Source organism: Ahaetulla prasina, chromosome 4, assembly GCF_028640845.1.
Source record: "Ahaetulla prasina isolate Xishuangbanna chromosome 4, ASM2864084v1, whole genome shotgun sequence".
In the NCBI taxonomy this organism is placed as follows: domain Eukaryota; kingdom Metazoa; phylum Chordata; class Lepidosauria; order Squamata; family Colubridae; genus Ahaetulla; species Ahaetulla prasina.
The window spans coordinates 13,065,787-13,089,673 of NC_080542.1; the positions used below are offsets into that span (position 1 = coordinate 13,065,787).

Below are 23,887 nucleotides of genomic sequence, written 5' to 3' on the forward strand. Positions count from 1 at the left end.
ATTTGGCATTTTTCTCGCTTTACTTTAAGGCCCGCCTCCCTGAACCTGGTCAGGACAGTTCTGAGCTGGGCAAATAGGGCAGGTTTATCTGTAGCGGACACCAGGACATCATCAAAATAGGGCACCACCCCAGGGAAGCCCTGTAACAACTGTTCCAGTAAGCTTTGGAACAGTCCTGATGCCACGCTGATGCAGAATTGCAAGCGGCGGCATTTAAATGCACCCCTGCAGGTGAAAATTGTCTACACCTCAGCTGTGCTGTCATTGACCGGCAGTTGTTGGTACACTTGCACAAGGTCTAATTTGGTGAAAGTTGTTCCAGTTCCCAATGAATGCAGTAAGGGCTGAATGATGGAAACAGGATAGGTATTCTGCTGCAAGGCTTTCTTGATTGTACACTTATAGTCCCCACAGATGCGGACTGAGCTGTCTGCTTTGACAGGAGTGGCTATAGGGGTCTCCCAACGGGCATGGTCTACCGGCTCAAGGATTCCCTGGCCAATTAGTTTCTCTAGCTCTGTGTCAGTTTTAGGTCTGATTGCAAGGGCTTAATCCTAATGGGTACCACTTGGGGATCTAGGCTGAAGGAAATAGGCATTCCTTTGTACTTGCCTATGCCGCTGCTGAATATGTCTTTGAACTCCTTCATGAGGTCCTCAGCCCTGTCATCTGCAACGGTCTATTTAAAGCAGTGGTCACCAACTGGTGGTCCATGGACCACTGGTGGTCCTTGAGAAAATTTTGGTGGTCCCAAGAAAAATTATTTGCATTTTTTATATTCCACTAAATCAGAGGTCCTCAAACTACGGTGTTGTGACTCGTCCTCCCTCCTCTCCTCAGCCGGGCCCCTCCCGTCTCCAAACGGGCATTTTATCAGACTCCGAGTCTGATAATGAAGATGAATGGCCTGTCATGTCTCCAGCCCTCAGCCCTGGCCCCATGCCCGGAGAGGATTCCAGGAGAGAAAGGACAAGCCTGATAAACCTGACTCATACAGTGTGTGTTCCTTTGGCTCAGCCTTCAGAGCAGGAAGCCAACCAGGTGCTGGAATCACTCGGCCCTATTCCCCCTGACCCCTCCCTTTCCCAGAAGCTGACAGCAGATCCAGCTGAAGACAATTCAAGGTAGGAGGACCCTTGCTTCCGGAGATCTGAGAGGCGTCCCCAGCAAAAGGAGGGGTGGGGCAGGCCTGGATAAATGCTGAGTCATGGAGCCACACCCCACAGCCTATATAAAGGACCTGCTTTTGGCATTCCAACCTTGAGTCAAGCAAAGTCTTATCTAGTTTGCTGATACCGGACCCTATCGCTGAAGTCACAACTTGGACTCCTGCCTGCCCTGATAAATCTCGAAGGAACTTGGCAAGCTGCAAAGGCTTTGTTGCCAAGTTTGTTACGGACTCCCTTGATTCGTTCGTCGGAATGGGAGTGGGACATGACATCCGGCCCCTGGGCCGGATACGTACAATGAACATTTGTGTTCTTCTTGTGTGGGTCAGAGGGGGGCAGAAATTCTGACTTGGGGTCTGCTTCAGCCTCCTGGTGTGGCGCTTTGGGTGAAGGCTGGTAGCGAAGAGCCGGAGGGCCTTCTTCCAGTGGGATTGCATCATGGCCTGGAACTGGCTGACCATCTCAGCCCACTGAGCCTCCAGGGGCCGGTACCTGGCCTTGCACTCCCACAGGTCTTCTCTCTGCTTGGAAAGCCTATGCTCCTAGTCCTCAGTGAGATGCTAATGCTGAGCCTCCTTTTTGGTCAGATCCAATTTGAACTGAGCCAGCTGTTTTGCCAACACTTTCTTGTGGTGGCTGCTTAGCTCCAGCAACTGCTTCCCGTTGGGACCCTAAGAAGCCCGGGCGGGCAGGCGAGGAGTAGCGAGTAGAGGCTGGCAAGGTGCCCCTCGATGTGAGTGACATGGAGTTGGCCACGTCCACCCAGTCACATGACCACCTTCCCACGCCCACCCAGCCAGTCATTAAGCAGATCATATTAATGGTCCACGGGATTTAAAATTATGAATTTAGTGGTCCCTGAGGTCTGAAAGGTTGGTGACCCTTGATTTAAAGGGTTTCAATTTGAAAAAAATAAAGAGAGGAGTAGAAAAAGAAAAATCGATTAAGATTAGAGATTAGGGCGAATGGTAATATTATGTATATATTAGAAGAAATTGAAGGAAAATAAATTAAACTTATCTCCGATGATATTTCTTTATTTCCTTAGTTACGAGGCATTACCCTGCTCCAATCCCAAGGGATTTTCAGAAACTTGCAGACCTGCTCCTATTAGGACATTTAAACCAAATGTCATGATAAAAATCAACTACAAATAGAATAACTGAAAGTAGTTAAAGACCCTCCCAATAGAATAAAGGGGTGTGTGTGGAAGTCTACTGCAGGATGGGTCTGCTTGTCTTTGGCTTTTTGAATCAGTCATTTTTTAATGTGCTTCCAAGAATTCATCAGGGTGGGAGACAATATTTATTTATTTTATTTTATTTATTTATTTTATTAAATTTTTATACCGCCCTTCTCCCGAAGGACTCAGGGCGGTGTACAGCCAGAATAAAAACAAAATATATACAATTTAAAACAACATTTAAAAAGAGCAAATTTTAAAGGCTGATTATTAAAATTTAGATTTAAAAATTTAAAAATATTAAGAATACCCAATTAAAATTCAACACTAATTATGCCAATATTCTATTGCTCCTGAGAATTCCATCTTTAAAGGCACAGAATTAGCAAAATGTTTTTTAATGATATTTTTAAATTGGATTTTTTTTCCTTCTAGCTCCTAATTGTCAGTTAAGGGCCCATGGATGTTGAGCCCATGGATGTCATCCTCCTATTTCTTACTCAAAATCTCTAAGGAGCTTCACTGAGCATCCATCGATTTCTCTTATAATTACCAGCAGAGTCTCGGTAATGCAACTTTTTCTCAAATCCTTAGGGATGTCCAAGGGACAACTCCCCCCAAAACAGTTGAAGACTGAAAGGTGCTATTATTTGTGGAACCAGAGGGCTGGAAGTGTCACAATAAGAGAGAATATATTTGCAGACTATTCTAAATAATGAGAGCTGCTTCTTCTTCTTCTTTCATGTTTCATTGTTGCAGATGGAACTAGTTCATATCTGGTGATGAAAATCTTCTTGAAAAAGATGTTTTTTTTTATGGCAGTCATAGCAGTCCTATTGCCAGGGGTTACATGTCTTATTTCTCATACTTCTCGCAAAGCATGTACCGTGGGGAAACCTCAATTTATTAAGCACAAGTATTTTCTGCCAGGAGATTTCACGATAGCTGGGATAATCTCTCAGTTCTACATTCTGACTGATCGAGTGGGTTTCACCAGACATCCATCTGAAGAACTGGTTGATGAGTTCATGTAAAGACTTTCTCTTTTTAGCTGTAGCATGTCTTAAACCAGATATCTTTCTCTAAGCAGATGCCTGGACTGAGTTAATTAGTATTGCATGCAGCACAAATTATTTCTCCTGATTTCTTGCTGTTTAGTTCCTTCATTCTTAAGCTAATAGGAATGGATTTCCACTGATACATTTTACCTACCAAATAAATTACAAACACACATAGATATGCACATGCCGAAGGCAGATCTCACCTCAGTGCTTTTGTTCAAATTCTATATTGGGCTTTTCTCACTTTCTTTCTGTGGAATGAATTTTTAGTGCTCTACTATTGAAACACCGTTTATAGCTAATTCAATGTCAACCTTTCACAGTTTAATTTTTCTTCTGAATATTAGGAAACAATGGCACTATGTAGTACTTTTAATTTGTTTGTTCAGCATGTATGGAGGACAAATGTAGGGCTGCCCCAATGAAACCCTTACATCTTTTCCTAGGATTAGGGATTCCAGAAAAAGAGTTCCATACATCATTTGTATGGAACATATGAGGAACAGTTGCAGGAATCGGTTATAACTACTTTAATGAAAAGAAGAATTAGGGGTAATATGATAGCAGTGTTTCAGTATCTAAGGGGCTGCCACAAAGAGGAGAGGGCCAACCTATTGTTCAAAGAACCTGAATGCAGGACAAGAAGCAATGGATGGAAACTAATCAAGGTGAGAAGCAACCTAGAATAAAGAAACATTTCTCTAGCTTGCTTTACTTCCGCCCTCTTTAGGAACAGGAGTTGACAAGCTTAATTAAATCTGTAATGTTAGAGGGAAAAAAAACCACCTTGTATTGACAACCCCAAACTTCGTCGCTCCAGCTTGCTTGTAAGTGAGGGAGGAAGGAGAAGAAGCAATGGATGGAAATTAATCAAGGAGAGACACAATCTAGAACTAAAGAGAATTGTCCTGACAGTGAGAACAATTAACCAGTGGAACAATTTGCCTCCAGAAGTTGTGGGTGCTTCAACATTGGGGTTTTTTTTGCAAGAGATTGGACTACCATTTGCCTGAAATGGCAAAGGGTTTCCTGCTTGAGCAGAGGGTTGGACTTCCAAAGTCCCTTTCAACTCTGTTATTTTGTTTGCTCTCGAGTAAGGTTTAAAATACATTTTCTTCCTCTACCCATAAAAATACCCAAGGCGAAGATTGAAGAGCTAAAGGTACAACACTTAGAAGTAGGTCTGAGAATTACAGGTAGATCATAAGGTTATTATTAATGTCCCTTCAAGCAATCCATCAGTTTCTTAGTGAATAGTTTTTTAAGAACCATAACATCTAGCTTAAAAAAATAAAGTTTTGTCCAGACCACTTTCCCTTTCATTGAAAAATAATGTTTTAGAACACTCTTTGGGGTGCTAATGCATTTACATGTTTTCTTGCATGGTACTATGTAATGTGTTTTTTTCTGTATAGCATTTAGCTGAATTGTAAATAAAGTATATGTAATGCCATATTAGGGGATGTGGTGGCTCACTGGCTAAAACACTGAGCTTGTTGATCGAAAGGTTGGCAGTTCAGTGGTTTGAATCCCTAGAGCTGTTTAATGGAGTGAGCTCCCGTTACTTGTCCCAGCTTCTGCCAACCTAGCAGTTTGAAACCACATAAAAAATACAAGTAGGAAAATAGAGACCACCTTTGGTGGGAAGATAATAGCACTCTGTGCGTCTTCAGCTTTTAGTCATGCCAACCACATGACCACGGAGACGTCTTCGGACAGCGCTGGCTCTGCAGCTTTGAAGCAGAGATGACCAACACCCCCTACAGTCAGGAACAACTAGCACATATGTGCAAGGGGAATCTTTAGCTTAACCTTTAATGCCACATTCTTTAAGAGAATAAATATAATTTGTAATGTGTCTGTGTAGATTTCTTCTACAGAACTACCAACATATCCTGGCCTTGGTTTTTGCTGTAAAGGAGATCAATGAAAACAATCACATTTTATTCAACATGACTCTGGGAATGCACCTCTCTAACAGTTATTTCATGGCAAGATGGACCTACTTGGCTTCAATGGAGCTCCTCTCAACACGGGGCAGATTTATCCCCAGTTATAAGTGTGATACTAAGGACTGGGCAGTATCTGTTATTGCAGGATCTAACTCTCACATCTGTCCCTTCACGGCAAACATTTTGAATGTCTACAAGATGCCCCAGGTAAGATTTGCTCTTGAAATACATATCATGGGCTGTAACAATATGTTTGAAGAATAGGAGGAAGAATTGTAGCCTAGTCAAAGATCTGGTAAAAAAAATCTGAGCCCAAGCCAATTTGAGAAAGCATCTCAGAATTGACTCAAGGAAGGAAGGAAGGAAGGAAGGAAGGAAGGAAGGAAGGAAGGAAGGAAGGAAGGAAGGAAGGAAGGAAGGAAGGAAACTAGGGAGGGAGGAAGGAAGGAAGGGAGGGAGGGAGGGAGGGAGGGAGGGAGGGAGGGTCATTCTGTAATATAAAGATCAAGATAAATATTCCCAGATACTAATACATTGAATTGCTTAATCAAGTCCATGAATACTTAATATTATTATTAAAACATGGTGAGAAAAAGAATTGATCAAAATATATTAACATTTCTATTAAGTATATTTATAAGTTAACGAATCATAACATTTTAATTAGTTTGGATTCAGATTTAGTAGTAAATTGAGTATAGTTCCTAAACATATACTATGTCATATGGTCGCCACTACAATGTTCAATATGTTAATGATTTGTGTTGGTTTTCTTAAATGTAACTTTGTAGATGAAACTGATAGGAGGGAAATTTTATTTATTTATTATTTAAATTTTTATACCGCCCTTCTCCGAGGACTCAGGGAGGTGTACAGCATAAATAAAACATAAATATCGAAAGATTTTAAAATACAATATTCAATTAAAAATCTAATTCAATAGACTGCATGTTAAAATCCTTTCAGACTTGTGAGATTGTGGTTTCACGGTCTGGATTACCTCTATGATTGACATCAATCTTGCCCACCTAAAAGTGCTTCCCTCCTCAGCAGCTTTTACACCACAATGAATTGAGAGAGTCAATTCTGAGATGGTTATAACATTTCCTGAATGACATTCTTCTTTTAATTGCTTTTATTAAAGTCTATTATGTGATAAACTATATCATCAACATTTTTGAAATCAAGAAAGGTAAAGAAAAAGAAAGATAAAGTCAAGAAAAATCAAGAAAGAAAAAGAAAAAGAACAGAAACAAAAGGTGTAGAAAGAAAAATAAAAACCAGTGGTTTCTGATTTTTTTAAATTTTATTTTTATTTTTATAAATTTTCATTCATAAACATTTTTGAAAAACAGTGCATTGTCAGAGTATCATTTACAAATAGAACAAAGACAAAGAAAGTTGGTAGTAAATATTAGCACACAAACTAATAGCGATAGTAATAATATAATAGCAGTAATAATAATATAATCAAAACGTTTAAACTAGGTTTCTTCTTACATGAGCTTATTTACATTTTTATCAGTTACTATGTTTATAGTTATATACCTCTTTATTTTCAATATTGATAATATTAACATTCATAATCTTACTTTCTCGAATTTCTACCTCTTTTCTCTATCCATTCATAAAATTTATTCCAGGTCCGATAGTATTCTGAATCTTCTTTATCTTTAATTTTTAAAGTTAGTCTGTCCACTTTAGCACAGTCCCAAATTTTTCTAATTACAACCTCGTTCGGTGGGATGTTCATATTTTCATATATCACATATGCTAAATATGATCCTTGCTGCCATCAGTATATGTGACACTAAATATGTGGTCACTTTATCATAACCCTCTGATAGTGTACCTAAGAGGTATGTTTCTGGTTTAAACTCAATATTTTGTTCAGTTATCATTTCCAGCCAGTTATGTATGTTCTCCCAATATTTTCTTGCTTTACTGCACATCCACCACATGTGGTAGTAGGTACCTGGGGTCTGGTTGCATTTCCAGCATTCGGGGGATAGGTTACTGAACATTTTTGCCAATCTCGCACCTGTAAAACATTTTCTATAGGTTTTCTTTGTATGCCAAGGCCATAGACAATTTGGAATTTCTGTCCCAAAGTTTGTGCCATTTCTCTAATTCTGTATTATAACTGAAAAATTTTGTCAAATGCTGTTGGTTCTTTATTTACACCCCATAACATCTAACATCTTTCTCCAATCTTGACTGAATCTGGAAATATGGCCACCATATTGGTTCTGCAGCTGTTGCCTAGATTTAAGGTTTCTGATTTTTTTAATCGCAGTTGGGTATACGAAAAAGCTACAACTTCAATCTTTTCTTTACATTTCCAGTTCATTCAAACCATTTCTAATGATAATAATATCAGAGTTGGAAGGGACCTTGGAGGTCTTCTAGTCCAACCCTCTGCCCAGGCAGGAAACCCTACAACATTTCAGACAAATGGCTATCCAACATTTTAAAAAATATTTCCAGTGTTGGAGCATTTACAACTTCTGCAGGCAAGTTGTTCCACTGATTAATTGTTCTAACTGTCAGGAAATTTCTCCTTAGTTCTAGTTCTATAACAAGTTCTATAGTCTTAGTTCTTAGTTCTTAGTTCTTAGTTCTTAGTCCTAGTTCTATAACAACGAAGTCGATCAAATCATCAAAATCTAAAATCAGTTTCATTTTTTTCTCCATTTTAAGTGTAAATTCAGACGTGGTTTCCAGGTGGAAACAAAACTAAGTAAATTGTTCCCGTTAATTAAAACGGTGGATTTTGCCATCTCAGTCACCAATTAATGCATTTCTGTCTTTTGTAATTATATTACTTCTAAACATCAGATTTTTATGAATAAGATTAGATATCTATTAATATTTGCATTAATGTTTACAACAAAGACCATGAATTAAGAACAGATTTTTCAAAAATAATAAATACTTCATTTTGGAAAATTACGCCTCCCCTTTCTCTTCTACCTTCAGTTGATATATGGATCTTCTCCTATGAGAGATGACCAGATACAAGCTGCTTTCTTCCATCGCTTTTTCCCAGATGGTGACCAACAGATTGTGGGTATTCTCCAGTTGCTGTTGTATTTTAGATGGACATGGATTGGGCTGATTTTCCAACGTAATGAGAGTGGAGACAGATTCATTCAAAATGCTGTTCCATTGTTTTCCCTACAAAGTATCTGCTTTGAGTTCATGGAAGAGATGCCCCAGCAAACATTTTCTAATGATTTTGCAGCAGCCTATAAAGATTTTAGCAAAATGTACATTATTGTCATGAACAGCACTACCAATGTCATTATCCTATATGGTGAAAACGAAGTTACCATGATCTTTAGGTTGTTGCCCTATTATAGAGAATTTGATGATATACCCATCGAGAGAAAAGATAAAGTTTGGATAATGCCAGCCCAGATGGAGTTTACATCTGTTCCCTTTCAAAAAAACAGGGGTATGGACTTTTTCCATGGTGTTATAACTTTTGAAGTTTCTTCCAAGGAGATTTCTGGATTTAATAAATTCCTTCAGATGAGAAACCCAACTTCCGAAGTGGAAGACCATTTAATGAGAGTGTTCTGGGAACAGGCATTTGAATGCTCCTTTCCTAAAGATAATTTAGATGAAGACACTGGGAAGCTGTGCACTGGAGAAGAGAAGTTGGACAATCTACCTAAGTCTGTATTTGACACCTCCATGACTGGACAGAGTTACACTGTCTACAATGCAGTTTATGCTGTGGCACATGCTTTACAAGCCATGTTTTCCCCCAAACACAGAACAAGAGCAAAAGTTGGGAGAGAAATGTTTTTGACTCAAAAGGCATGGCAGGTAATATGAGATTGAATGAACATTTCCTATTGCTCTTCTCTTTAATGCAGTACTTTGTCCTACTCTTATGAATACACTGATGACACTGATGATTTTATGTCTCCTGCTACTCCATTTTCCATATCCTTTTGGGATCTAGAGAAACCTTTGTAACTAAATAGGTAACAAAGCTACAACAATGATACAACAATATGGAGGAAATGATTAAGATGCAGCAAAATGTGCCTGTTTGGAAGAGGTTCAAAATACCTGTGACAGGGGAGAAAGATGGATGAGGGGTTGAAAAATAAGTAATTCTATTAATGAACTCAATTGTATTCAATCAATATCTGTAACTTAATACCATTGAAATTGATCTCCCTCCCTCCTTTCTTTCTCCCTCTCCCCTCCCTCCCCCTCCACTCCCCTTACCTTCTTTTTGATTACCAATCTTTGCTTCATTTTAGTTACATCACTATTTGAGAACCATGTCTTTTAATAACACTGCAGGAGATAAAATTTCCTTTAATGAAAATGGGGATTTAGACACTGGATTTGACATTATTAACTGGGTCACATTCCCAAACGAGACCTTTGTTAAATTCAAAGTTGGAAAGATCGACCCAGCGGCTTCTCCAGATAAGCTATTCACCATTTCTGCACAAGGCATCACCTGGCCTCCCATGTTTAACCAGGTATTTCCTGCTCAGATTTCAAACTGTGTATTCTTTCCCTTCCCTTCTTGTTTCCAGAATTGTTTATTCGAATGGATCTTCCCTTAAAGTTGTCAGGCCAAAAACTGCAAAGAGGAAGAAATAATGACCAGGGATTTTTAAATACAAAGACTTAAATCTCTGTATAGCAAAATGATTTAGTGATATATCCTCATTAAATTTTTATGGTTTTAGCAGAATTTAATCCAATAGCTGCTGTCTATTCTTGCTGGCATTTCAAGCTTGTCAAGTTTAAAAAGATATTTGAAAGTTGCTAAAGTATTTTAAGCTATCAAATAATTCACAAAGTAATAACAAGAGATATCTCAATTTGTCTGTTAAAGAGTCCCATGAATCTGAATGCTGATGTTTCCCACAAAAAGTAGAATTTTCCCCTCAGTCTTCTCTTTTCTTAAATGCCATGTCCAGATTTTAAAGTTTCCATTTGATAATCATTATATCTGGGGAGCAGTCAGCCAGTATTTGGTCCAGTGATTGATTATCCTGACTGGGAAATGCCCAGCCAGGGAGAAAAAAGGAACCAAGCAGGGATTTGTTTGCTTCTTTGTTTGTTTGTCAAACATGTACATGATAACAAGTATAGGTCTGAACACATAACATGAACAAAGGAAGAAAAAACAGATAAATGGGGACAGTAAGACAGGGACGGTAGGTACGCTGGTGCACTTATGCATGCCTCCTTTATGGACCTCTTAGGAATGGGGTGAGGTCCGCGGTAGTTTGAGATTGAAGCTGAGAGGGTTTGAGGCTGTAACAATGGAGTCGGGTCAGGGGTGAAATGCTCTTGGTTCAGACCGGATCACCCGATCTGGTAGCGATGGTGGCGGGTGGTTCGGATAACCAGTAGCCAAAATCCCTGCCCTCTCCCTGCCATGCCCAGCTGAGCTGTGCGATCATCAGAGATTTTTTTTTAAAAAAATTTAGAAGCCTTTTTTCTTCGGCCGAAAAAATGCTTTTAAAAGTAAAAAAAAAAAAAAGTTGGCCATGCCCACCCAGTCACATTAAACCCCCTCCCACCAAGCAACGCCCACAGAACCGGTAGTAACAAATTTTATATTCCCCCCCTGAGTTAGGTAGAGCATTTTAGGCATTGATCACTCTGTTGCTGAAGTCTTATTTTTTGCAATTGCGTTTGAAACGGTTTGATAACTTGAGTTTGTATCAATTGTTTGCCTCTGTATTATTGTGGTTGAAACTGAAGAAATCGTTGACAGACAAGACGTTATAGCAGACAATTTTGTGTACTATGCTTAGATTGAACCACAGGTGGCACAGTTCCAGATTGACAACTCCAAAATTTCAAGCCTGGTGGCATAGGAAATTCTATTGTGAGTAGAGGAGTGAGTACTCTTCTTTTGAAATACCTCTGAACCTGCTCAGTCTTGTTAACATCCGATATACAGTGTGGGTTCCGGTGGACAAGCTGTATTCAAGAATTGGTCTGGCAAAGATTTTGTATGCCCTAGTTAGCAATACAGTGTTACTGGAAAAGAAGCTTCGCAAAATTAGTTAATGCCTTTTTAGCAATGCTGTTACAGTGAGCACTGGGGCTTAGATTGTTTGAGGTGAGTACTCCTAAGTCCTTGACAACGTAATGGTCATCTATGAGATCGTTTCTGCCCAAGTTGTATTTGATGTTCTGATTTTTATTGCAAATGTGTAGGACGGAGCATTTATTAGTTGAAATTTGGAGTTGCCAATCTTGCACATTGTCAATTAGCCTTGAATTATTGCAAAGTCACAAGCACACAACTTGTGACCCATTTTTTTCTTATTTGTTTTAAAAACATTCTTTTTCTCTTTTACTTCCAAAGTGAGGGCTGAACCACCATTCTTCTTTGCTTCAGCAACAGATGAATGGCCACCTACCATTTTGGGTACACTAGAAATAATACGATTGTCTTCAGCCTATCCTAAAGTGCTGGGAAGGCTATTTCTAATCATGCTTTATTTCCCCATATCAAAAGCAAAGGTCCCCCTCATCTGCTATCTTTCCTATGTATGCTGGTTTACTCTGGCAAGTATGCCCCCTCCACCATTCTCAAACTCTGCTTTTTTTCTTCAATGGTCTTTCATCTGAGCCGCCTAGATGGTTATTATTATTTACATTTATTCATTAAACATGGAACTCAGTCAACTGAACATTTAAAAATGTATCACAATTATTATTGACTGGCACTGATGGTTGCTGAGGGTTGCTGCCAGCATCCTAGGTTATCGACCAAGTATCTTCTTAAAATGTACTATATGTTGTTCCGATTAGCACAGTCTTTTGCAGCTCTGCTGAAACTGTAGCAGGAAGCTGCAGATTATTATTATCTCTTTTATTCACTAAATGTGAAACTCAGTCAACTGAATATTCAAAAATGTGTCATAAATACCATTGATTGGTGGTAAGGGTTGATACGGGTTGCTGCCAGCATCCTAGGTATCAGCCAGGTATTCAAGAATTGAATGTAAAATGTATGCTGTTCCGAGAAGCACAGTTTTTTGCAGTTCCGCTGGTATTATTGCAAGAAGCTATAATTTCTTGAAGTGCTTTGTAAAATTCTTGGACATGGTATCAATTGCCCCGATGACAATGGGTATCACTGTGACATGTTTCATCCATAGCCGTGTAGTTTTGATGGCCAGGTCGCGATGATGATGATGGATGATGATTGTTTTTTTTTTTAATAAAAAGTTTTTTATTTAATAATCATTAAAAACATTGGACACATTGTGACCATCCTGGTCTTAACATATCCATATATATTCTTTCCATAACAACAAATATAATCACTATTTAACCTACATTGCTACTTTGTTCTTATATGCATATCCCTTGTCTTCATTTACTATCCATTTACTATTTGTTTACTATTTACATTTATTAATACTATCCAGTATTAATTCTATAGACCCTAAATCTTTTTTGTTCCAACTTCTTTTCTCCTTTCCAACCAATAATACATTTTATTCCAGATTTTATAGTATTCTGTCTCATTCTCGTTTTTGCATTCTGGTATCAGCCTGTCCATTTCTGCACAAGTCAAAATCTTCCTTAATATGTCTTCTTCTGGGGGGATTTTTTTCCTTTTTCCAGTATTGCGCATAAAGCAACGTTGCTGCTGTTATCACATGAAACATTAAATATATTGATTCTTTGCCATAAATCTCTTTTATAATTTCTAGTAGGCAGTGGTGAAATCTATTTATTATTTTTGCCACCGGTTGTGTGGTGGGCATGGCTTGATGGTGGTCATGTGACTGGGTGAGTGTGGCCAACTTTTTTTTATAGGTTATTGAGAGAAACAAAGCGCTCGGCTGCTCTCCCTTTTCACTCACCCCGAGCTTCCTGCTGCGGATTTTCAAGCTTTGCTTCACAAGCTTGGGATCGTCGCCCTCATCTTCTTCCTCCTCCTCTTTGTCTTCCAAATGAAAAAACACCAGGAGTAAGTGTTAGATTCGGGCAATAACGAGGCAGGAGACCAGATGAGTAACAACAGCTCTTTAGTTTATAGTGAACCCAGCAACCAACAACGGAAAAACCCCTCTTTATATACAGTTCAGTCGGAGGCTTCAGCCAATCAGCAACGTGCTATTTCCCGCTCTATTTTCCCTCCAAAACTCTTAAAGATACATTACACTCCTTCCCTCCCAGAAAACATTTTACCCCTATTTACATGAAATTAGCATCTTATTTCTCTACGTAGTCACGCAAGTAGACTGGGCGTCTCCTAACTCTTTCGGACCTGCGCAATTCATTCTCTGGGAGTGAGTCGAGCTGGCCGGAGAGACTGTTTGTTCCTCTCAGCTCCTCCTCTAGGCCATCCGGCCCTGGATTATTTGCAGAGTTGTCCCTGCTTTCTTCAGGAGGGACCGGTTGGTGTCGCTGGACCTCATCAAACTCAGATAAGTCCCGCGTTTGCCCCGGGTTTGAGTTAGCGGTGGATTCAAACATTGGATAGTCAGGGCCTGTTTCGTCTGTTTCTGGATTTTTGGTTGTTCTTTTCCTTAATTGGTCTATGTGGCGCTTCCAAACCCGGCCATCCTCTATCTCTACCAGATACGATTTGGGCCCGGTTATTTCAAGGATTGTCCCCTTTACCCAATTTGGGCCTTCTCCGTAATTGTGTGCCCATACTGGACTTTCCACTGTCATTTCTCTTGTTTTACCGTGTGTCCCTTTGTACCCGTCTGGGGTGTAGTTTGGGTTTAACCGGTCTAACGGGCACCTAAGCTTCCTCCCCATCAGTAGCTCTGCTGGGCTGCGGCCAGTTGCTACACAGGGGGTTCTGTGTTGTACTGCTAGGAAGGTGTCAATTTTTAATTGCCAATCGCCTGGCCTGATTCTGGACAATGCTCTTTGCGCTCGAAGAAACGTTCTCCAAGGCCGTTCGTCACAGGGTGGAAAGGCGCCGAGAGGCCATGCCGGATGCCCTCTTCCACCAAGTACCCCTCAAATAGGGTCGCTGTGAATTGCGGACCGTTGTCGGAAACTAGGGTGTCGGGTAACCCGTGGGTTACAAATAGGGGCCGAAGGACTGAGATTACGGCCTCGGCTGTCATGGATCTCATAAGAATGATTTCCAGCCATTTGGAATAGGCATCGACTATCACTAGGAATGGTTGCCCGTGGAAGGCCGGCAAAATCGATGTGGATCCTAGACCATGGGCCCTGGGGTTTCCACTCTCGAGTTGGGGCCGTTGGTGGTAGTGGTCTGGACTCCTGGCAGGCTTGGCATTTTCCTACCCTGTCACTAATCTCCGTGTCCATCAAGGGCCACCACACATAGCTCCTTGCTAAACCCTTCATTCTCACGATCCCAGGGTGGCCCTCGTGCAGGAGTTCCAAAACTTTTTTCCGCAATTTCTCCGGGATCACCACTCTATCCCCCCAGAGCAAACACCCTCCTTGAGCCGACAACTCCCGCTTTACATATTCCTTAAACCCGCCCGCGCAAGAGCGGGCCATCCTCTTTGCACCCAACCAATTACAGTTCTTATTGTAATGTCCTTGTAAGAAGCCCTAGCCACCTCCTTGGAAGTGACTGGACCCGAGTCCAAAGAGTCAATTAGCAGGACGGGTGTGCCCGGAGTGGGGTCTTCGATAGTCTCTGGTAATGGGCATCTGCTCAAAGCGTCCGCATGCCCTAACTCCTTTCCTGGCCGATGCAGTAATTTGTAAGAATACGCAGCAAGAAAGATAGTCCATCGGGTCAGTCTAGGCGAAAGTGCCACGGGCGTTGGGCCGTCGCCTGCCAGCAGACCTAGTAGGGGTCTATGGTCTGTGTGATTTCAAGTCACGACCAAATACATATTCATGGAACTTCTTTACCCGGAGACTATGGCCAAGGCTTCTATCTAGCTGGCTATAGTTTCTTTCAGCCGATGACATTGTTCGGGAGTAAAATGCTATAGGGGCTTCTGTGCCATTTGGTAACCTGTGGCTGAGCACAGCCCCACCCGTAGGGAGATGCATCACAAACTAACACCAATGGCAGCGTGCCATTGTATTGAATCAGTAGGCTATCGCTAGACAGAAGGTTTTTACTGCTTGAATGCCCTAGCTTCCGCCTTTCCCCAAGACCACACAGCTGTCTTTGTTAGTAATTTGTGTAGCGGTTCGGCTATGGTCGCCTTATTTTCAAAAATACTGCGTAAAAGTTGACCAGACCTAAGAATGCCTGTAACTCCGTTTTGTTTTGGGGAGCTGGGGCCTTCCTGATTGCCCTAACCTTGCTCTCAGTGGGTGGATCCTTCCTGTCTATCCGTAGCCCAGGAATTCCACGGATCCTACCCGATCTGGCATTTATTCAGTTTAACTTTGAGACCGCGACCGGAAAATGCCCAAAACTTTTCTCAGCCGTACCCTAAGTCTTCTAGATTGTCGTGGATACCACTACATCATCAAGTACGGTACCACCCGGGAGTCCCTGCAATAGCCGCTCCATTAGGTTCTGAAATAACCCTGAGCCACACTAACCCCAAACTGTAACGGGTGCATTTAAAAGCACCTGCATGATTGTTTGTGCTTTGGCCGTGCTGCTATCTACAGGTAACTGCTGATAGGCTTGGGCCAAGTCTAGCTTGGCGAAAACCTGGCCTTGCCCCAAAGAGTGCAGTAAGTGTTGTACTACTGGGACGGGGTAGGCACTCTTCTGCAACGCTTTATTAAGCGTTGCCTTGTAGTCAGCACAAATCCGGACCGACCCGTCCAGTTTGATTGGGGTGACTATGGGTGTCTCCCACTTCGCATGGTCAACTGGCACTAGTATTCCCTGGCTTACTAGTTTGTCCAGCTCCCGGTCAATTTTGGGCTTTAGGGCGAACGGGACCCTCCTAGCCTTTAACCGGATAGGGGCAACCTGTGGGTCAAGGTTAAAGGAGATCGGGGTCCTATTTGCCCAAACAGTCTTTGAAGACGCCCCCGAACTCCTTCATTAGTTCGTCTTTTAGGTCGACGTCGTTCGAAGACTCCGGTCACTCCCATGCCCAATGCCCGGAACCAGTCCAGTCCCAACAAGCTCGGCAAGGTTCCGTCGACCACGGTGATGGGCAGGGTCTTCTTGTGCTGTCCATACTTGACTTGGACAGACGTTACCCCTCAGACGGGGATGCGATTTCCTTGGTAATCTTGTACCCTTAGTTTCTGTGGTTGCAGCTTGCGCTTCGCGATGGCGGGCAAGTCTTTCACGAGAGTGTCCCAGGACATGATCGTGATCGAACCGGTGTCCACTTCCATTCGCACGGCACCTTCAATGTGTGTTTTAGTAAAATCTTTTTCAAGCGCGTGGCTGCTTGACCCACTCTCACGGCAGTCTGATTAAGCTTCGCCTTTTGAATCGACCAATCACGGGCCGCCGTCGCAATCGGAAATCTCTGACCCCGCAAATGAATTGGTCGAGTAATGCGTCTTCCAAGTCTCGATATTCGCAATGGTTAGCGGCTTTTCTCAGCGCTGCCATGTACACACGAATCGATTCGCCCTCTCGTTGCATCCGTTGCCGTAATTCAAACCTTTGAACGAATTTTGAGGACGTCGGTGCGTAGTGAGCCCGAAGGGCGGTCTGCAGTGTTTGCCACGGTACCGACTGTACCAGCGTTGGCTCCGAAAGCGACTCTGCGGTGTCGAAAACTTCCGAACCGCAGTGGCTTAGGAAGTACGCTCTCTTCCTGTTGTCGGAGACTCCCTGGAGTTCGTTCACTTCGAGGAAGCACTCGAAACGAGCCATGTATGACCCCCATTTTTCTTTAGCTGGGTCGAATGGCGCTGGAGGTGTGTAGCTGGACATCGCTGCTATCCGCCCTTATTTTGCTGGGTTTGTGTATTCCTGGTTAGCTCAGCTCTTTCCTGGCGCTCTTTTGCCTCGAGATCCCACCTTCGTCGCCAGTGTTAGATTCGGGCAATAACGAGGCAGGAGACCAGATGAGTAACAACAGCTCTTTAGTTTATAGTGAACCCAGCAACCAACAACGGAAAAACCCCTCTTTATATACAGTTCAGTCGGAGGCTTCAGCCAATCAGCAACGTGCTATTTCCCGCTCTATTTTCCCTCCAAAACTCTTAAAGATACATTACAGTAAGTGCAAAAAGAAATGTGTGTTTACTCCTGGCATTTTTCCTTTTGTCTGAAGCTTTCATATCTGTGAAGGCAAGTCTGGCTTCCTGTGCTGCTCGCTAAAAACCTCACTAGTACAGATGTGTGTATGGGTTGTGGGTGTGGGTGTCTTTGCTCCTGGTCTTTGGCAGCAGCCTGTGCCCAACGTCCCATCCCCAGCTGGCTGAAACGAAGTTGGGGAATTCACCCCTTCTGGCCTTGGCCAAGGTCGAGCTGGCAGAAACCGCCCCCAGATTACGCTCCTTGGGCAGTGGGACTGCTCGGGGGAGACGTCTTGGGGGGTCATGCAGCGTGACAGCTGACTTCCGCTGCTCTTAAAGGCCCCGGAGCGGATCTGGGTACTGCCATTCCAAGCCTGCCAGGGGCATCCACCGCTTCACCTGTTGCACTCTTGGGCAGATCAGTCGAGGGTGTCTGGTGAGACAGGAGCAGCCAAGGCGCCCACTCCATTTCCTAGGGTGGCGGGGGTGGGGCAAGGTGCCTTTAAGATGATCAGCCGAGAATGGGATGTTGGGCATGGGCTGCTGCAAAAGACCAGGAGCATAGACACACACACACACAAACACAACCCACGTGCATAGCAGTACTGGTGAGGTTTTAGCAAGCAGCACAGGAAGCCAGACTTGCCTTCACAGGAATGGAAAAATGCCAGGAGCAAGCACGCGCTTCTTTTTGCGCTTGTTCCTGGTGTTTTTCCATTTGGAAGATGGAGAGGAAGAGGAAGAAGAAGATGAGGGCAACAATCCCGGGTGCATGAAGCAAGATGTGAAAATCCGCAGCAGGAAGCTCAGGGTGAGTGAAAAGGGAGATCAGCCGAGCACTTTTTTTCTCCAGAACCGGTAGAAAAAAAAATGCTTAAAAAGTAAAAAAAAAATATGTTCTGACGATCACGCATCACTTAGCTGATCATTGGAACTTTTTTAAAAAAAATTTTTTACTTCCGGTTTGGCAAACCAGCAGCATTTTTTACTACTGTTTCGGGTGGTATTAATTATCTATATTAATACTATAACCAAAATTTTGGGGCCACTTTACCATAGTTTCCTTCACTTGTTCTTCCGTTATTTTATATTCCAATAGATATTGATAAATTTTCTTTATCGTTTTTCGTCCATTCCTAATAAGATTTTATTTAATGCCATCATTTCTTTTTTAATACCCCATTCCTTTTTATCCTTCATATAGCGTGATTTGATCTGTAGGTATGCCCACCATTCCAGTTCTACCCCTTCATCTTGGAGTTCTTTTCTAGATTTTAATTCTCCTAGGGACTCTTGTTCCAATGGTAACCCATGAGGCCCTGGCATTTTGTTATTCTTCTGTGTTTTTTTTTAATTTCCTCTATTAATTTGGACATTGTTATATCTTCAGTCAGCATGTTTTTATCTTCTCTGGGACTTTGGGTAGTTCAGCATTCTTGAAATGTTGTATTTTTTTCTTCTGTACTACCATGATGATGATGATTGTTGTTGTTGTTGTTGTTGTTGTTGTTGTTTGGGTGGTATTCAGCAGTGGAGTGGTGAAATGCTTAAAAAAGAATCAGCAGGAGAATAGGAAACAGAAATAAATACTGTAGATGGGTGTATGGATTTAGAAAAGAAGGACTAAGGGTGACACGATAGCAGTCTTCCAATATTTGAGGGGCTGCCACAAAGAAGAGGGGGTCAACTTATTTTCCAAAGCACCAGAAGGCAAAATGAGAAACAATGGATGGAAGCAACTTAGAAGTAAGGAGATTTTTTCTGAATGAGAACAATCAACAACTTGCCCTCAGGGGTTATAGATGGCCCCTCATTGGAGGCTGAAATTGGACATCCATATGTCTGAAATAGTATAGCATCTGCTGTTTGAGCATGGGGTTGGACTAGAAGACCTCCAAAGTCCCTTTCATCTAGGTTATTCTCTTTGCTCTCAAGTAAGGTTCAAAACACATTTTCTTCTTCTAACTGTAAAAGTACCCAAGATGTACTTTTATATCTTGTACTTTTAAGATCCTATCCAACTCTGATGATGATGGGGAGGAGGAGGAGGAGGATAATGGATGAGGATTCTGCCAATTTCCCCTTTATGTCCAAAATGACAGGAAGAATGGTGAAATTGTTGTTCTTACTTTGTTACTTTTTCCATCAATTCTTGAAAGACATTCAAGTAGAATGTTCTGAAACTTTTGAGTTTTAATAAATCCTGGTTTCACTTCTTGATAGATTCTACCTCTTTCTGTATGCAATGACCATTGCTATTCTGGGTGGAGGAAGATGAAAATAGAAGGGAAGCCATTTTGCTGTTACGATTGCCTTCCGTGTGTGAAAGGGAAATTTTCAAACGAGACAGGTAAGAGTTGTGTTGTGCAAAACTATTCAGTCTTCTTTTCTGTGATTCAAAATGCTCATTTCTAAACCTTCTACAAACTGACTTCTAATGGGTGATTGAAACAATGATATAGCTGTCAGGGTTCCAAGTAACGGACCCAATGCAATCAAAACTCTGAGGCCAAGGTGCTCTTCAAAGTTCAAATTTATTAGGCATGTCATATTGGCACATCTGGTGAAAACCCAACTCTGAAGGTCCCAAGGTTTTCCCCACCCAAATTAAATTCAAAGTTCCTATCCCCAGTCCACATGTTGTTCACATCAGGGGTGGTATTCAGCCAGTTCCGACCGGTTTGAGTGAACCGGATGCTAATTTTACATCTGGTTTGTCAAACTGGTAGTTGCAAGGACTGGCTGCCCTGTCCATGCTGCCCCTCCCACCCCACCCCTCCCCTCACAGGAGCCTCCACATGCCCTTTTTTGGATGCCAGGTAAATGCTGGGCCACTCAGAGGCTCTCAAAGGGCAAAAAGGAGGTCTCCCGAAAGTTCCAGAAGTCTGGAAATGGGCCTGTTAATGGCCTCTGCAGGGCCTTCCGGAGCCTATGGAGGCCATTTTTGCCCTTCCAGAGGCTCAAGGAAAGCTTCCGGACCCTGAGGAGGCAAAAAACAAGTCTACCTGAAGTTCTGTAAGGCACAAAATGGGGAAGCTTCCGGCCTCCACAGAACCTGTTGAGTCTAGATGAGGCCGTTTTTGCCCTCCCAGAGGTTCGAGAAAAGCCTCTGGTACAAGGGAAGGGTGAAAACAGCCCCCCTCCATGGTGGAAGATACTGAGTAGGCCATGCCCTACATGGCCATGCCCACCCAGCAACCGGGCAGTGAACTGGTTGGTAAAATTGTTGAATCCCACCCCTGCATCACAATGTTCAACCAGGTCACAGATCCAACTCCAGTTGGTTTCAGTCCAAACCTCCCCAGCACCTAGTGAGAACGTCCTTGATTCCCAAGAAAAAGAATTTTATTTTGGCTACAAGTTCCCAGCTATCTCTACTCACCCCTGCCATTCCCACAGTTCCAACCAGCCTCACTGTGGCAACCCTGAGGATGCTCCAAAGTGGCTTCAAGGTTAACAATGGCTATATAAATACTAAAATTGAAAGGGTTACCACAAGCAATACATAAATATCTGCATATTTACAGAATCCCACTAAATACAAATAGGTATTAATTAATTAGGAAATATTAAACCCAATAATTAACTCTCAGTCCTGCTACCTGAACATTTCTAGATATTAACCATGATGTTTTGTTTTTCCCAGATGCGGTTGACTGCTTTCAATGTTCAGAAGACCAATATCCAAACCAGGCTCAAAACTTTTGTATCCTAAAAACAACCACCTTCTTGTCTTACTATGAGCCACTGGGAATCACCTTGGCCAGTGTTAGTCTCTTCTTTTCTTTCATCACAGCTTTGGTGCTGGAGATCTTCATTAAACAGAGGGACACCCCCATTGTCAAAGCCAACAACAGGAGCCTCACTTACATTCTTCTCATTGTTCTCCTGCTCTCATTCCTTTGCAGTTTGCTCTTCATTGGGAAACCTGACCAAGCAAAATGTTTCACGCGACAAGCTGCTTTTGGCATCATATTCTCTGTAGCCCTTTCTTGCATATTAGGGAAAACAATCCTTGTTGTTCTTGCTTTCATGGCCACCAGGCCAGATTCCAAAATGAGGAAATGGTTGGGGAATAAGCTGGCTTTTTCTATTGTCCTATTTTGCTCCCTGGCACAATTTACCATTTGTACAGTGTGGCTGACAATTTCTCCCCCTTTCCCAGATTCTGACATGCACTCTATAGCTGAAGAAATTGTCCTAAAATGTAATGAAGGTTCAACCACAATGTTTTATACAGTGCTAGGCTTTCTGGGGTTCTTGACTGCTGTCAGTTTCACTGTGGCCTTCCTAGCTAGGAAGTTACCAGATAGCTTTAATGAAGCCAAATTTATCACCTTCAGCATGTTGGTCTTTTGTAGTGTCTGGATATCATTTGTTCCAACCTACCTGAGTACCAAGGGGAAATACATGGTGGCCGTGGAGATCTTCTCCATTTTGGCTTCAGCAGCTGGATTACTGGGCTGCATCTTTTCCCCCAAATGCTACATCATTATTATGAGACCTGATTTGAATACAAAGGGACAGTTAATAAAAAAATAATCCTGAATATGAAGGTCAATTTGCTCATTGATTCCTTGCAGCCTTTCCTCCTACCTACTCTAACAAAATAATACAAAGTGACATTAATGAGGACCTTTATTTTCTGCAACCTGAATTCTCTATCACTGCATTTGATCTTTCCGTTTCCCAACCACATACATTTCTTGAATCCTAGTAATGAATCCAGCTAACAATACTCAAAGTAAATCCATTCTAATTCCCAAAGATCTGAGTAATTTATAGAGCTTGGCTCAATTAGCTTTGCTCCAGTATTTGATTATTTCCTAGGCTGCTTAAGGAAAAAGGATACTTATTGTTAGATAAAATATCTAGGAAACCAAAAATACAGGAAAAACTCATGATTTTGCAGCTAGGCACTATAAATAAATGAATAATGATAGACACCCCCCAAAGATTAACATGATAGGAGTGGAGCTTATGAAATCCAAAAGCATGTCATAATTTAGGTCTAACTTTGTACACGTATTTCATCTATACATGCCAGTATGAATCAGAACTATGAGTAGTGGTGGGAAAATGTACTTTTGTAGAGACATAGAAAACTATGATAGGAAGAGACCTAATAGTCCACTGAGTCTGCCTTTTAAGTTTGTTTTTTCTTTTCTTTTTAATGTATTTTTTTAATTATTATTTTTAGATCATAGATTTTTATTTTATTTTTTACTGTTCATTTGGCGCATACCTTTTTGTATGTGGAGATGGAGATGGCAATAAGCAATTAGATAGTCCTTGATATGGTCGCCACGATGTAAAAAAGATGTTGAGACTCTAGAAAGAGTGCAGAGAAGAGCAACAAAGATGATTAGGGACTGGAGGCTAAAACATATGAAGAATGGTTGCAGGAACTCGGTATGCCTAGTTTAATGAAAAGAAGGACTAGGGGAGACATGATAGCTGTGTTCCAATATCTCTCAGGGGTTGCCAGAAAGAAGAGGGAGTCAAACTATTCTCCAAAGCACCTGAGGGTAGAACAAGAAGCAATGGGTGGAAACTGATCAAGGAAAGAAGCAACTTAGAACTAAGGAGAAATTTCTTGACAGTTAGAACAATTAATAAGTGGAACGACTTGCCTGCAGAAGTTGTGAATGCTCCAACACTGGAAATTTTTAAGAAAATGTTGGATAACTATCTGACTGAGATGGTGTAGGGTTTCCTGCCTGGGCAGGGGGTTGGACTAGAAGGCCTCCAAGGTCCCTTCCAACTCTGTTGTTATATTATATTATATTATATTATATTATATTATATTATTATATTATATTATATTATATTATATTATATTATATTATATTATATTATATTATATTATATTATATTATATTATATTATATTATATTATATTATATTATATTATATTATATTATATTATATTATATTATATTATATTATATTATATTATATTATATTATATTATATTATATTATATTATTATATTATATTATATTATATTATATTATATTATATTATATTATATTATATTATAAAATATTAATAGTGGATAAATTGATGGGCAAATTGACAGTTCATTTTGGCCATGTTGTTCAAAATGTTTAGCTTCATCATTTAGTTCTCAGAATATGGAATTACAATAATTAAGAATATGTAAAAAAAGTAATCTATGTGCATTGCATTAAAATATGTTGAAAATTATGACTCTGTCTCATTTAACTTTGATTCTCTTTATAACTGTCGTCCAATTATGAACTTAATGCCCAGTACAAAGAATAAGTCAAGTAGAATGATATAAATAGATTAGAAATAACAGAATAACAGAGTTGGAAGAGAATTTGGAGGTCTTATAATCTAACTCCTACTCAAGCAAGAAACCCC

The 23,887-nt window shown here is 41.2% G+C and overlaps 1 protein-coding gene across 1 annotated transcript; it reads left to right on the forward strand.

The window, feature by feature from the left end:
- Positions 1-189: 189 nt before the first annotated feature.
- Positions 190-22,039, forward strand: LOC131197924 (vomeronasal type-2 receptor 26-like). The gene is made up of 7 exons (XM_058182427.1): positions 190-337; positions 3,112-3,382; positions 5,395-5,572; positions 8,345-9,199; positions 9,646-9,873; positions 19,721-19,847; positions 21,144-22,039. Exons 1-7 carry the CDS (start codon positions 190-192, stop codon positions 22,037-22,039), a joined length of 2,703 nt encoding a protein of 900 aa, XP_058038410.1.
- The last annotated feature ends 1,848 nt before the right edge of the window (positions 22,040-23,887 follow it).

Excerpts from the sequence above, each read along its gene's own strand:
- LOC131197924 (XM_058182427.1), top strand. The coding sequence starts at position 190 with ATGCAGAATTGCAAGCGGCGGCATTTAAATGCACCCCTGCAGGTGAAA. Across the intron at positions 9,200-9,645 it reads TGACTCAAAAGGCATGGCAG|TTACATCACTATTTGAGAAC; the intron begins GTAATATGAGAT and ends GCTTCATTTTAG. Across the intron at positions 19,848-21,143 it reads GAAATTTTCAAACGAGACAG|ATGCGGTTGACTGCTTTCAA; the intron begins GTAAGAGTTGTG and ends TGTTTTTCCCAG.